Below are 15,110 nucleotides of genomic sequence, written 5' to 3' on the forward strand. Positions count from 1 at the left end.
AGCTGTGTGGCGGCCATCTTATCGTAGTCCAGATGAGAGGTTTCTTCCTCTTGCGGACGGGGGACACGTGCTGACAGCATGGAGGAGCTGGCGGAGGATGTGCGGGGATTTCTTCTTCAACACCCTGAGCTGCAGCCAGTCCCGGGAAACAAGGTGACCAACTGCTTGGGGAGTGCCTGTCCCAGGGAGGGGGGAGTTTGGTGATATTAAGGAGTACCTGGCCCAGGGCTGTTACATGGGACATGTATGATGTCATAGATGTGTCCTGTACCCAGGAGGAATCCTCCAGTATGAATAGGTGATGAAATGAAGGGACATAGCATAGCTAAGATTTATTCTCATGTGTTGCATCTCCATGACACCATGGGGTAGATTTACTGATTCTGGTGCAGCTGTGCATGCTAGCCGATCAGCTTCTATCCTCAGCTTGTTCAATAAAGCTTTGACAATAAGCCCTCGTTCACATTGAAGTGACTTGCCGTGTCAAGTCGCGCCCCATTGTCTGCAATGGCACTGTTCAAATCTGTGTGACTTTTCAGTGCCTCATGAATTTTAAAACGTCGTTCCTGCACTACTTTTGGTGTTTTCCAAGTTGTTGCAATGACGTGGCTTTGAAATTGTGCGATTTGTAGATGAAGTTGCACGATTTCAAAGCCGCATTCAATGTGAACGAGGGCTCAAATCTGGAAGCTGATTGATTTCTATGCAGAAATGTGCCTGATTTTGCACTCTACAGCATTAATAGATCCGCCTAGTAGGGGTTCATTTTGGGGCTTCCTGCCGTGTCCATCTTGTGTAGTTCACTAACCTGATCTTCTCCTCCCCAGGTCCGTTTCACTCTGACTGGACATGAGCTGCCATGTAGACTCCCTGAACTGCAGAACTTCACCGCTGGGAAGAAATACAAAAATAAGCTGGAGGTATCATTTGATGGCAGCAAATATGAGCCCCACATTGTCCCCAGCACCAAGAACACGTAGGTCAACTGGTGTCTTATTTTGTACTGAAGAGTTAGTATTTTTATTGTTGCTACAATTTCCACTTGGGGGAGTGATTTCCACCTTAGGCCCCTTTCATACCGTATGTCCGCTTTTTCATCCATCCGTTTCCGGATGAAAAAGGGACATACATGTATCCCTATGAGATAGCGGGTCCGCTGACACCCGATCTCATCGGTGTCTGCTGTGCTCCGATTCTGCAGATGGAGGAAAATCCTATTTTTCCATCCGTCTGCAGAGCAGACGGTCCGTGTTCATCCGATCCCCCCATAGGGAAGAGCGAAGATCTGACAGGGCGGTCCCTGCACAATGTGCAGGGACCGCCCTGACCTCTGCCGGCTCAGCGGGGATCAATGAGATCGGTACATGTGAAAGGGGCCTTACTGTTCAGCTGTCACGGTGTCACTGGGACAGGTACAGAGAGCGAATCCCTTAAACAGGTGACATATCAGCCAGCTGATATACATGCACAGTCTATAGTTTGTGAAATATTGCATCCTCCCTATCTCTTCTGACAAAAAAATGCATATGGCTATTTTTTCTATTGAGTTTATACTTCTAAACCCCTACTGGATAATAATTTGGGGATTTGCTATATTATCTGATTTTCCTGCACTTGGATCTTCGACTAAGGCTTTCATGGGGATGTCCAGGGGATAAAAATACAATTATTTTTATTCAATTCAGTAACAAATTTGTAAGAACAAGCTTGTAAAAATGTTGAAGCCATATTAAAAACTAAACTGCAAAAAAAGAAAAAAAAAACACACTCTGAAATTAGGCACTTGCTGAAAATAATGACATTCTATTACATTAGAGTGGTTGTAAACCCTGAGGCCCCGTACACACGACCGAGTTTCTCGGCAGAATTCAGCCAGAAACTCGATCGGAGCCGTATTCTGCCGAGAAACCCGGTGGTGTGTACACTTTTGGCCGAGGAAACAGACGAGGATCTCGTCGGGGAAAATAGAGAACATGTTCTCTATTTCCTTGTTAGTCAATGAGGAAACTTGGCTCGCTGAGATCCTCGGCGGCTTCACAAGGAACTCGACGAGCAAAACGATGTGTTTTGCCCGTCGAGTTCCTCGGACGTGTGTACGGGGCCTGACATATACCCAGTGAAGTGAATAGACATGGTTGATACACAGAGATGAAACCAAAACATCCTACATAAGTTTTACTTATTTATCTGCAGCCTACATACCTTCAAAAGTACACAATTGTGATAAAATCCTTCTTCTGTCAGGGGCGGTGAGCCGCAGTTAGGACTCCCCTTCCCCTCACACAAAGCACAGGAATAAAGGAACATGTAGAGCTGTGTGCTGAGCTCCCTCCCTGTCACAAATTTATGTGTCACGAAAACTTCTCAGAAGTGACTCATGCTGATAACACGGGAACGAAGCACTAGAAAGAAATGACACTCAGCTTTGTAGATAGACAAACACCACAGATATACGTGGTTAGTTCAAATTTCATGACAGGGATTTACAACCACTTTAACTTGTTGCTGTAGGTTGGGAGGGCAGAGCAGTGGCTTAATGGTTGGCACCTAACGCCTTGCAGCACTCGGGTCCTTGGCTTGAATCTTGGCCAGGATACCATATGCATGGTCTTACTGTGTAATAGAAGGTTTCCTTCCAAACACCTACTGAGGGTTAGAAAAAAGAAACAAAAAGAAATTCCCAAGAAAATTCATCAAACGGTTTTCCAGCATGTCCGACATGGTGCCCATAAAATCGCAGTGTGTTGGATATGGCTGAACATCGGAAGGAAACCATCCACAGATACAAGTCAGATTCTACTTTTTATTAACCTAGAAAGGTCACTGGTGGAATTTGGCGGGTTGTTATAAAAAAAATCTTTAGGTATAACTGTCGTTGATAGCCAGGCTGATTTTATCTGTTAGACTAATGAAAATACTGTAAATGTGACTAAATGATCGCTATTTTCCTTCCAGAGGGCAGCTGTTCTGTAAGCTGACACTTCGTCACATCACAAAGCGCCTGGAAGAAGTTGAGAGGCACGTAAATGGAAAACGCTACCAGCGAGCGCTACTTAAATGTGAGTTCCATGCAGATTCCTCACCAGCTCTAGTTGTGAATAAATGAGCAATGGTGACATGACGACACTCTTCAGCACTTGCATTGTCCACAGCCTTCTGCTTATAGGAACTGGCAGAAGATGACTTCCTGATTGTGTTTTCTGGGCATATGGCCTCCTGCCGGGATTTCTTTCTTTGCTCTCTGTGGAAGGTGCATGCAGAGCTTTTTTTGCCCATTGTTTATACTCCTCTGCTGTGCACACCGACATTCTGGAGCTAGCACTAGAGAACGCCATCTAAATGACTGTTGTAGGGCCGAAACAACTAATCGATTAATTGACAACTAATCGATTATGAAATTAATCGATTACAATTTTCATAATCGATTAATCGGCCAGTAACATAATGGGGTTAAAAAAACAAAAATTAGCCCTTTATAGTACAAAAAAGCAAATTTCTACTGTAAATATTACTTTCACTGTCCCACTATAAAAAAATGAACCCCTTACAGTAGCGATTATTTTCTCTTTTTGTACTTTATTTTTTTTTTTTGTTAACCCCATTATGTTAATAACCATCTCAGGCCTGGGTTCATACCTCTGTTTTTTTGTTGTTTTTTTCCAGAAACACACTACAGTTCATTTACATGTTTCCCTATGGGACATGTTCACCTCCATGATTTTTTTTTCAGCTGTTGCGTATTTGGAAAGGGCAAGGACTTTTTTTTTCAAATAACAATTTTTTATTTTGAAAAAAGGTCAATACAAAATGTAGCAGCATTTCAAGTGTAAGATAATAGAGGTAATACAAAAATTCCAGCTGAATGTGCTTACACAGCGGCCACATTCTTGGTTATACATTCAGTAACGTATAAAACAACTAGATAACAAAGAGGAGAGGAGAAGAGGTGAGAGGGTAGAGTAGAAGAAGAAGATGGGGAAGGAAGAGAAAAGAAAAAAAAAAGGGGGGAGGAAAGAGAGAAAAAAGAAAGAGAAGGGGGGAGACTGGGGGAAGGGGAGGGGGGGGAGCAGGCAGGAGTGTCGGGTGAGGTAGTGTACCTTGGTGGTCTGTTGTCAGCTTACGGCGGGTCCTCCACCGAATGCCACCTCTCCCAGACCAGATCATGGTCCTCCAGCCTATCCCGAATCCTAGCTGTCATTTTTTCCATAAGCTCTACATCCTTGACCCTAGCATACAGGGCTTCCTGGGGTGGGGGTATTGGTTTCTTCCAATAAAGTGCTATCAGGCACCTCGCAGCTGTGGTGGGCAAGGACTTTTTAACGCAAAACGGTGCTATTTTTTTTTTTTTGGTTCAACATATTCGCATGGAGAAGCTGCAGAAAAGCATGTAATGTGTTTTTGCGGCAATTTGTGTTTTGTAATCTGCCCAACAACAAATTGCCCCAAAAAAAATTAAAAATGCTTTTTTTTTTTTTTTTATGGCTATTATCTGATAAATCGAAACAATAATCGGCCAATTAATCGATTATGAAAATAATCGTTTACTTGCAGCCCTAGACTGCTGCTCCATAGCAAGAATAATGCTCAGCAGTATGATGAGGTCTGTCATGTAAAATCTTCATTCCCACTGTGCTCATGCACTGGGAATGCCTTCTTTCTACACAATCAGACTTTTCCAGTGATCTCTTGCAAAATAGTTTACTCTTTCACCAATTTATTTTCAATATTGCTGATGACCACTATACACCACTACCTCTGAATATAGGGGACTAGAAGATTACATCATACAGTGCATAAATTTATATATTTTTTGGGGTGTGTTGTATCCTAAGCCAACCACACACTCTACAAGAAGCATGAGATGTGACTGGATTCAGGAAAGTTTCACAGAGCATAATGCATGTAGCTAGCGTTTGATAAATCAGTCTCTGACTTTTCTTTTCAGATGAGGAATGCCAGAAGCTGGGGGTGGAATATGTGCCTGCTTGTCTCCAGAACAAAACCAAGCAACGGAAATTTGCGGATGAGCGAAAACCTGCCAAAAAAGATCTGTGGGAACCAGATGATGAAAGTGGTGAAGATAGCGACTCTGGCGACAGTATGAGTGACCTTTATCCAGGTATTGGTAATCACTTGCTACTGCAGCCCATGAATCCACTGCCAGCTTATTTGCCACAAGATTGAACAAAAAGCTGTAGTCTTCCGTGTTTGTAGTAATGCTTGCATCAGATGTTAAAGTGGCTCCTTTTGTATTTTAAAGGATAAGTTCAGCTTTGGCAACATGTTGCTTGTTCCAACCATTTTGATGTAGAATACGTAACATGTTCCTGCAGTGGAGTTCCCCCTACATGCTATCACTTTTTAAAGAGCACAGCCGTGGGGGGCTCCGCCCACGTCATTCATTCAATGAGTTCTGTGAAGGAATGAACTACAAGTTCCGACATCCTTTGCGACCCTCAGCTTGTGGTTCTCCATGAACTACCATGGCGCTGTGTTCATTGATTCTTCTTGTCAGTGTGAAACTGTCTGTCCATACACCTGACAGTCTGTAGGAGACCTGAAATCTGCTGATTACTGGTGCAATGCCTTCCAGGCTCCTAAAAAAAAAAAAAAAAAATGTGCATTTTATAAGGTCCACATATTCTTTAACAATTCAAAATCTGTATGTAGTGGGGATTTATGGAGGCTGCCATGTCCTGCCTCTGCATTTGAAAATATTAGTTTTCTGGTTTTAAATGTGATGCAAAGGATTCAGTAGAGTCACTGACAGATCAGGTTTGCCCACTTCACTCAGACTTTCCTCATTTGCTTACAAATCCTGGTTGGTGACTGACACATTATTGTAACCAGAGACGGGCAGGATTTATGGAGACTGCCATTTCCCTCTTTTGCTTCTGAAAATACTAATATAAAAAATATATACTGCGCTCATCCAATATAGTGTCAAAAGTGGCAGCCAACACAACAAAGGAATAAATTGTGTAAACAAATAAAAAATAAAAGTGCAGCGCCAAGCATGAAGCCTAACCATGTAAAGGTAAGGTTATGAGGATAAAACGCTAATGCGATATATCTAAGCACACATCTGACATGTGAAAATAGCACAAGAAATAATAAAGTTCATTAGTGAATAATGAAATTTGTTAAACACAATCAAATTGTGTATATAGTGTCCATCCACATGAATCCAGCCATCAGAGCTTATGAGAGAAATAATGTCTGTTAATTTCCCGATGGAACCATTCAGAGAGGTTTTCAATCAACAGGGTGAGAAGAGATTAAATACTCTTACCAGATGTGGTGGACCCAGGAGCACCGTACGGTGGTGGGTCAGACACGCTTAATCAACCCAGTGGATGGGGAATGGCTTCTCTCAGTGGCTCTGGACCGTGATTCTCCACGTTGGTAGTGATCCGAAAATGACTTCGATCCTGGACGTGGAAGTGGAAAACCACTATTCCTTATAAGGCATAGGATGGACTCACCATAGGAGAAGAAAAAAACAAAAGAGGACGCCTCCTCATAGTGTAAAAAGTACAAAATGTATTGTCCAAAAAAAGGCGATTAGCCAAACATGAACACACTCAAATAAAAATGTGTAAAAACAACAGCAAAGGAAAAAGCCAAAAATGCAAAAATATTAAAAACCCTGTATTCAAAGAAAATAGCACAGCAAGGAATGGCTGGGGCCAATGTATGTGCCCGACCGGTTTCGTGTTAAAACACAACTGGGGCATACATCAGCCAGACATTCCCCTGTGCTTAAATATCATTTGATTGGTGATCTTACGTGAGACCAGCTGATCATGATTGGTAATTGATTGCAGGATCCTAATGGACAGGGCATGTATTCCATAGGGAAGTGGGCGCAGTGGGCCTATAGTCCGTATCGTAAATATATTTTATGGAATACTTTTTTAATTTATTTTTTATCCTGTATCCAATATGAAGCACAAAACCTGACCATACTGTTTCTCCTATCCCCATTCTGCAGTACAACACCTTATCTGAACATAGATTGCTGTCTATGTAGGATATACCAAATATGTAATTCTGATCACTAGTTTGTCTTGTGCTTTTCTTTGCTACCCTTTTAAATTGCCTTTACTAGGTGGAAATTTACTAACACTGTTGTTCTGTTCTACTGCTGGGGTGTTAATATTAAACTTTGGAATTTATATAAAATTATTCTCAAATGAAAAAACTTTTTTTTCCTTCTTGCAGATCAAATGTTTACAAAGAAAACTATAGCGGTAGAAAATGGCGACTTTAAAGCAGACAGCGGTGAAGAAATGGAAGTGGAGGAGACTGTTAATAGCCACAGGAAACGGACACAGGTATTAAGGTGTTAGGTTATAGAGCATTATATATATATATATATATATATATATATATATATATATATATATTATGCCATAATTGTCAGTCTGATGTTCTCTTTCTCCCCACAGAAGCAGGCAGGGCCTTCCCAAAAGAAGTTAAAAAGTCAACATAAAAATGTCAAGAAGCCCTCAAAAAAATGAATTCCATCTCATCATATTTTCTAACTTTTTTTCCTCCACCCCCTTTGTCATTTATATTACTGGTGACAGAATGATGTGTTGTCGTTTATGAATACTGTGGAAGACGATAGAAATTCCAGGTGAGAGCTGGCATTAATCTACAGATTAGCCCTCTATGCTGCCATCTTGTGAAATAAAGTACTGTGGCATACAGTACATTTTTGTAAGGAACCCAATCTCTCAAACTTTAAAACCATTTTAGGATAAATATTTACATGTCTATTGCTGAGAGAGTTGGATAGAGAGATAGAGATACATATATCTATCTCTCTATCTACAGCAGGGAAGTGGCATTTCCAGCATCGTGCATAGGGTGAGGGTGTTCACTCACATACTGGGGTCACTTCAGTGCTCACTTTCTGTGCAGTATTATGCTGTTCACATATTCTGCACATCCATAATGGGGTTTCAGGTACCCAGACAGAGGCCCAGCTCTTTCCTGCAGAGATCCATTGACCTATAAGTAGATTATATTATCTGCAGACATTTCCATTCAGCACTGGAACACAGAAGCGGAATCCTGGAGGTGAACAGCGGTTTTTGTGTACTGGCTTCATTCACAGAGAAACTTAATATGCATTTCTGAAAATACCAGTTGCCTGGTTGTAGTGCTGATTCATTGGCTTTGATCCTTTTGGAGTCTCTGAGCTGGGAAAACTTTGCATAACAGGAGTCAGAAGTCCTGCTCTACCCAATTATTATAGGTCTGCGATGCAAATATTGTAACCATTGGGTCAGTATGACCATGCAGCTAACTTTTTCAGAAGAGATCAGCAATGGCTGCCTGCAATATCACAGATTTCCCTAAAGTTGGAGTCAAGGAAGATTTTTGCCCCAGTAAAAATACTTTGTACCAAATAAAAATCACTTACCTTGTGCTCGTGTCTGTCATAATATTTTGGTCAAAATGATGATTTCTGTGGTCTGCATTGGTGGAACCATGAAGAGCACTAGTGAGGCTGTCTTGTGTAAAAATTAAGAGGATTTCCACATTGGGAAAGCATAAACCTACCAAACAGTATCCCAGCCAAAACTAGCCAGCAAGGTTACATGAACTGGTTTAAGAACTTCAATGGTATTTGCTCTGATTATTTTGGAATGCTTCTAATGTATGATTGAGATGATCTGTTTTGAAAGTGCCCTTTAGTGTGTATTTTTTTTTATACTTATCCAACAGTTAACATCAGGTCTATTATACTGATAGCATTTAATTATTGGATATGTTCAGTGGGTAGGGCAAATGTGTTTTTTCACCTTAATGCATCCTATGTATTAAGGTGAAAACACTTCTGACACTGACCAGCCCCCTAGCCCTGCCCCTTTTGGGTGGAACTCCGCTTTAATCAAATGCACTTGGTACTTTATGGTTTATTCAAACAAAAAAAAAGGAAATCTCACGTAATTAGGGCCGAAACAACTAATTGATCGACAACTAATCGATTATGAAATGAATCGATTACAATTTTCATAACCGATTAATCGGCCAGTAACATAATGGGGTTAAAAAAAACTAAAATTAGCCCTTTATAGTACAAAAAAGCAAATTGCTACTGTAAATATTACTTTCACTGTCCCACAGTAATAAAATAAATCTCTTACAGTAGCGATTATTTGCTCTTTTTGTACTTATTTTTTTTTTTTTAACCCCATTATGTTACTAAACATCTCAGGCCGGGGTCACACCTCTGTGTTTTTGGTGCTTTTTGCAGAAACACACTACAGTTCATTTACATGTTTTCCTATGGGACACGTTCACATCCATGATTTTTTTTTCACCTGCTGCGTATTTGGAAAGGACAAGGACTTTTTAACGCAAAATGGTGCCATTTCGTGTTTTTTTGGTTCAATATACTTCAATAGAGAATCTGCAGAAAAGCATGTCATGTGTTTTTGTGGCAATTTGTGTTTTGTAATCTGCCCGACAACAAATTGGCCCAAAAAAAAAAAAAAAAAATGCAATTTTTTTTTTAAGGCTATTATGCGATTAGTCGATTAATCAAAACAATAATCGGCCAACTAATCGATTATGAAAATAATCGTTCGTTGCAGCCCTACACGTAATAAAAGACTGCTGCACTTATAATACTCCTTGAATATGCGGAGGTGAAAAATTGCGCACAAAAGATATGCGCTCTCCTGTGTAAAACAACAAAAATGTAATATTGTGACCTAGCAATATATCAACATATGATTACACCAACATAACACAAATAAAACCAAATTCCACAAATTAAAGTGGTTGTTAACTCAGTACAGCTACTTTTACCTACATGTAAGCCTATATTAAGGCTTACCTGTAGGTGCTGGAAATATCTCCTAAACCTGCACGATTTAGGAGATATTTACAATGTACGAGTGACGTCACACGACTCTAGCCAGTCACAGAGCCGGAATTCGCGACCCCAGAAGGAAGAGGGGGTGAAGATGGACACTTCGTGCCAGAGGGGACAGCGGTAACATTGCAGGCTTCGGTTTCAGGTAAGTGACAGGTAAATAAAGAGGAAGTAAAATCCATCAGGGTTTACTTCCTCTTTAAGTGTCCATGTGTATTAATTTAAATCAATGTTCAAATCTAGCTCCAAGAAATAATGTACACCAATTCCAGTGACAAGGTGATATTCAATCCATGTTCCAAATATAAAATTAAATGTGCCGCTTACCAGTTCCCCGTGATCTCTGAGATATAGGAAATCATGATACGCATGAGGTGAAGTATGGACTGCTCCAGTGTGTAATCCAACCTCTGCGATGGATCAGTCACACAGCCTGCTGATCAGCTTCCCAGCCCAGCACACTTCAATCTGGATTCACTCTGCCTTCTCCACTCAGTGTATGTGTAGGGTTTAAAACAGAGGGAAGGCTCAATGCGTATTATATAAACAAAAATAATTTATTGGGCTAAAAATATGCACTTACAGCATCGTACATAAAAACAAGCAGTAGAGAGGGTAATCTAACCCAGAGATCAACAGGCGTGGATCATGTTCAAGTCAACTCCTGTCTCCTTTCAACTCATTTCCCTGTAACAGGCTACATCTGGGAATGGAGGATGGAGTAGGGACGTCTAGCACTAATTTTAAAGCAGCTGAGATCCCTGAAGTCAATTGTATACCCATGTTGACCGGGGTCATATGATGTCAAAATACTGAATCATTTGCTGTTGAATACAAATTGTTTATATAAATTATTTAAAGTGGTTGTATAATCATTTTTTTTTACTTTTACCTATAGGTAAGCCTATAATAAGGCTTAACTGTAGGTAAAAAAAAATCTCCTAAACCTGTATGGTTTTGGAGCTATTCCCCTCGCAATGAGCCGCTAAATGCAGCGGCGCATGTGCACAGGGGATTTTTGGCTGAAAGCCCAAAAAACGCTGGATCTTGCCGGAAAGAAATCTCCCGCGTGCATGCGCAGTAGTGACGACATCGTGGTTACAGCCACTCAGAGCGCTGGAGCCGCGATACGCGGAAGACACACCGAGGTAACATGTCAGCTACCTTGGCGTGGAACAGGTGAGTTACCAACATCTCGTTCTAAGGTAAGTATTTCATAATGAGCTAGTATGCTGTGCTTTAAACAACAGTAAAACAATATAAAACAATTATTAGAAAAATGATTTAATTTTTTTTATCAAAAATAATAATCACATGGTTAATGCTTTCCTCAAGAAACAATATGGTACATAATATTTACATATCTAACCAAAAATGGTGATATACCAAGATATATAAAAGCAGTAATTGACCAAAACATAGTCCATATGAATGTAGAAACTGAAAATATTTAATTAAAAAAAAATACTATTTAAAGGAGTAGGAACTCTATTCATCATAAAGGAATTAATATCCCACTCCACATTGAGACCATATGGATGGAAACTACAGAGGTCAAAAATCCAGCGAGTTTCACATCTGGATATTTCCCTCTTACGATTGCATCTCTCAATTCCAATTACGAGGGATTTTTCCAATGACAATAGGTAAAATGTTTGTTGGCCAGGTGTTTACCATTACACACATTTAGTGCCCTGGTGGTCCTGCCAACATATTGGAATTCATACCTAGGAGGTAGATAACTCCTTTGGTGCTATATGTGATGAATTATTTTATCTTATACTCATTTTTGTGTGAGTGGATATAAAAGAAGTGGTACGTAAAGTTTTTAAATGCCTACATACCTTGCACCTTTTACAGGGAAATAATCCAGTTAGGTTCCCAAACATATTAGGTTTAGGAGACAAATTGACAATATTAGAGGCCAAAACATTTCTAAGAATCTGAGATTTTTGTTTAGAAATGTTTTGGCCCCTGATATTGTTGATTTTACCCAATATGTTGGGGAACATACCTTGCACCTTCTACAGGGAAAGAATCCAGTTATGTAGGAATTCAAAAACGTTATGTACCACTTCTTTTATATCCACTCACACAAAAAAGAGTACAAGATAAAATAATTCATCACATATAGCACCAAAGGAGTTATCTACCTCCTAAGGTGTACATATGCATTCTAATAAGTTGGCAGGGCCACCAGGGCACTAAATGTGCGTATTGGTGAACACCTGGCCAACATACGAAAAGGTTTTGAGAAACAGTCTTTCCAAACATTTTGCCTATTGTCATAGGAAAAATCCCTAGTCATTGGAGGTAATTAGAATTGAGAGATACATTCTACATTGGCGTGGAAGTAATGTCAAGAGGGAAATATCCAGACGTGAAACCCGCTGGATTTTTGACCTGTAGTTTCCGTCCATGTGGTCTCAGTGTGGAGTAGGATATTAATTCCTTTTTTAATAGTATAATATAGTTAGAGTTCCTACTCCTTTAAATTGGCTTTTTTTTATTTATATTCAGCTTCTACATTCATATGGAATATGTTTTGGTCAATTACAGTTTTTATATATCTTGGTACATTCTTTTCTTAGATATGCAATTAGTATGTACCATATTATTGAGAGAAGCATTAACCATGTGATCGTTATTTTTGGTAAAAAAAAATTAATAATTTCTTTTAAATGTTGTAATCAAATTCTTTTTTTATATCGTTTTACTGTTCTAACTGGTTGTTTAAATCATTTATATAAGAATTTGTATTTAACTAGACAAAGGGGAAAAGTTGGGATTTTGTGTGAAGCATGCAACCAAGGAGATAACGCAACAAAAATGTGTCTGGTAAACACATTTTTTGATATCATATGTTGTGACCCTGGTCAACATGGTTATACAATTGACTGCCGGTGTCTCAGCTGCTTTAAAATTAGTGCCAGACATCGCTACTCCCCAGACGTAGCCTGTTATGGGGGAAAAGTGCTGGAAGGAGACGGAAGTTGTGACGTGAACATGATCCATACGTGTTGATGATCCCTGGGTTGAATTACCCTCTCTCCACCGCTTGTTTTTATTTACAATGCTGTAAGTGCATATTTTTAGCCCAATAAATCCTTTTTCTTTATATAATACGCGATGAGCATTCCCTGTTTTAAACCCTACACATACACAGAGTGTTGAGCGCAGAGTGAACCAGATTGAAGTGTGCTGGGCTGGGAAGCTGATCAGCAGGCTGTTTGACTGATCCATCGCGGAGGTTGGATTACACACTGGAGGAGTCCATACTTCACCTCATGGGTATCATGATCTCCTTTAACTTAGAGATCATCGGGAATCTGGTAAGCGGCACATTTAATGTTATATTTGGAAAACGGATTGAATATCACCGTGTCACTGGAATTGGTTTACATTATTTATTGGAGCAAGATTTGAACATTGATTTAATAAATACACATGGACACTTAATTTGTGGAATTTGGTTTTATTATTTGTGTTGTCAGGTTGGAATAATCACATGTTGAAATATTCTGTTTTGGGTGACAATATAATATTTTTGTTGGTTTACACAAGACCGTGCATATCTTTTATATTTTGTGCACAAATTTGGGGTTTTTGTTGGTATTGCCCAAGGTAATGCTGCACTTGCGCAAAGGAGTGGATGGTTGACAGGTATTATGCATAAGTCACTTAACCACTTGCTTACTGGGCACATATACCCCCCTCCTACCCAGGTGAAATTTCAGCTTTCGGCACTGCGTCGCTTTAACTAACAATTGCGCGGTCGTGCGACGTGGCTCCCAAACAAAATTGACGTCCTTTTTTCCCCACAAGTAGAGCTTTCTTTTGGTGGTATTTGATCGCCTGTGCGGTTTTTTTTTTTTGCGCTATAAACAAAAAAGTGCGACAATTTTGAAAAAAATACAATATGTTTTACTTGTTGCTATAATAAATATCCCAATTTAAAAAAAAAAAAACACATTTTTTTTCTCAGTTTAGGCCGATACGTATTCTTCTACATATTTTTGGTAAAAAAAAAAAAAATCGCAATAAGCGACTGGTTTGCGCAAAAGTTATAGGGCTTACAAAATAGGGGACAGAATTATTATTTTTTTTTTTTACTAGAAATGCCGGCGATCTGCGATTTTTATTGGGACTGCGACGTTATGGCGGACACATCGGACACATTTTTGGCGCCATTCACATTTATACTGCGATCAGTGCTATAAATATGCACTAATTACAGTATAAATGTGACTGGCATTGAAGGGGTTAACACTAGGGGGTGAGGAAGGGGTTAAATATGTTTCCTATAAAGTGTTCTAACTGTAGGTGGAGGGGGGGTGACCGATCTGTGTCTCTATGTACAAGAGACACAGATCGGTCTCCTCTCCAGAGACAGCACCGCTGTCTCTGTGTAAAACGGCAATGAGAGATGATCTCATATGTTTACATATGAGATCATCTCTCATTGGCCGCACAGATCGCATCGCAAACGGCCACTCTGATTGGCCGTTCGCGGCGATCTGTAATTGGCTGTGTCCAAGGGACACGGCCAACACAGATTTTCCCCGCTGCGCGCGGGGACTGCCCAAAGGGGCGGACGTCAATTGACGTCCACTTGGATTTTGGGATCCGCGCTGTAGCCGTCAATTGACGGCTAGTGGGTCCCAAGTAGTTAAATTATCGCACCAAGAACTATGGGGCAGATTCACATACAATTGGACAGGCGCAGCGTATCAGAGATACGCTATGCCGCCGTATCTTACCTGGCTTAAATTCGAATCCAGGAAGCATTCGCATCGTAAGTTATGGTGGCATAGTGTTTTTCTGGCGGCGTATTTGAAATTGGGCGGGTTGGGGGCGGGTTTCATTTAAATGAAGCGCGTCCCCGCGCCAAATGAAATGCGCATGCGTCTTTCCTAAATTTCCTGCTGTGCATTGCGCTAAATGACGTCGCAACAATGTCATTTTTTTTAACTTAGACGTGACTTACGTCCATCCCTATTCACGGACGACTTACGCAAAAAAAAAAAAAAAAATTCAAATTTCGACGCGGGAACGACGGCCATACTTTAACATGGCAAGTCTATCTATACGCCACAAAATAGCAGCTTTAACTATACCCCGGAAAAAGCCGACTACAGACGACGTAAGAGAATGCGACGACCGCGCGTACGTTCGTGGATCGTCGGAAAAAGCTCATTTGCATACCCGACGCGTA

At 40.3% G+C, this 15,110-nt stretch overlaps 1 protein-coding gene across 1 annotated transcript; it reads left to right on the top strand.

The window, feature by feature from the left end:
• Positions 1-18: 18 nt before the first annotated feature.
• On the top strand, positions 19-8,438 carry SURF2 (surfeit 2). The gene is made up of 6 exons (XM_040324009.1): positions 19-153; positions 828-976; positions 2,956-3,059; positions 4,946-5,119; positions 7,225-7,337; positions 7,452-8,438. The coding sequence occupies exons 1-6, from the start codon at positions 79-81 to the stop codon at positions 7,521-7,523; spliced, it is 687 nt and encodes a 228-aa protein (XP_040179943.1). The 5' UTR covers positions 19-78; the 3' UTR covers positions 7,524-8,438.
• Positions 8,439-15,110: the final 6,672 nt, after the last annotated feature.

The sequence above is a fragment of the Rana temporaria genome, chromosome 9, assembly GCF_905171775.1.
Source record: "Rana temporaria chromosome 9, aRanTem1.1, whole genome shotgun sequence".
In the NCBI taxonomy this organism is placed as follows: domain Eukaryota; kingdom Metazoa; phylum Chordata; class Amphibia; order Anura; family Ranidae; genus Rana; species Rana temporaria.

Coding starts and splice junctions, on each gene's coding strand:
- SURF2 (XM_040324009.1), top strand. CDS start 79: ATGGAGGAGCTGGCGGAGGATGTGCGGGGATTTCTTCTTCAACACCCT. Junction 3,060..4,945: donor CCAGCGAGCGCTACTTAAAT/GTGAGTTCCATG, acceptor TTTTCTTTTCAG/ATGAGGAATGCCAGAAGCTG. Junction 5,120..7,224: donor TATGAGTGACCTTTATCCAG/GTATTGGTAATC, acceptor TCCTTCTTGCAG/ATCAAATGTTTACAAAGAAA.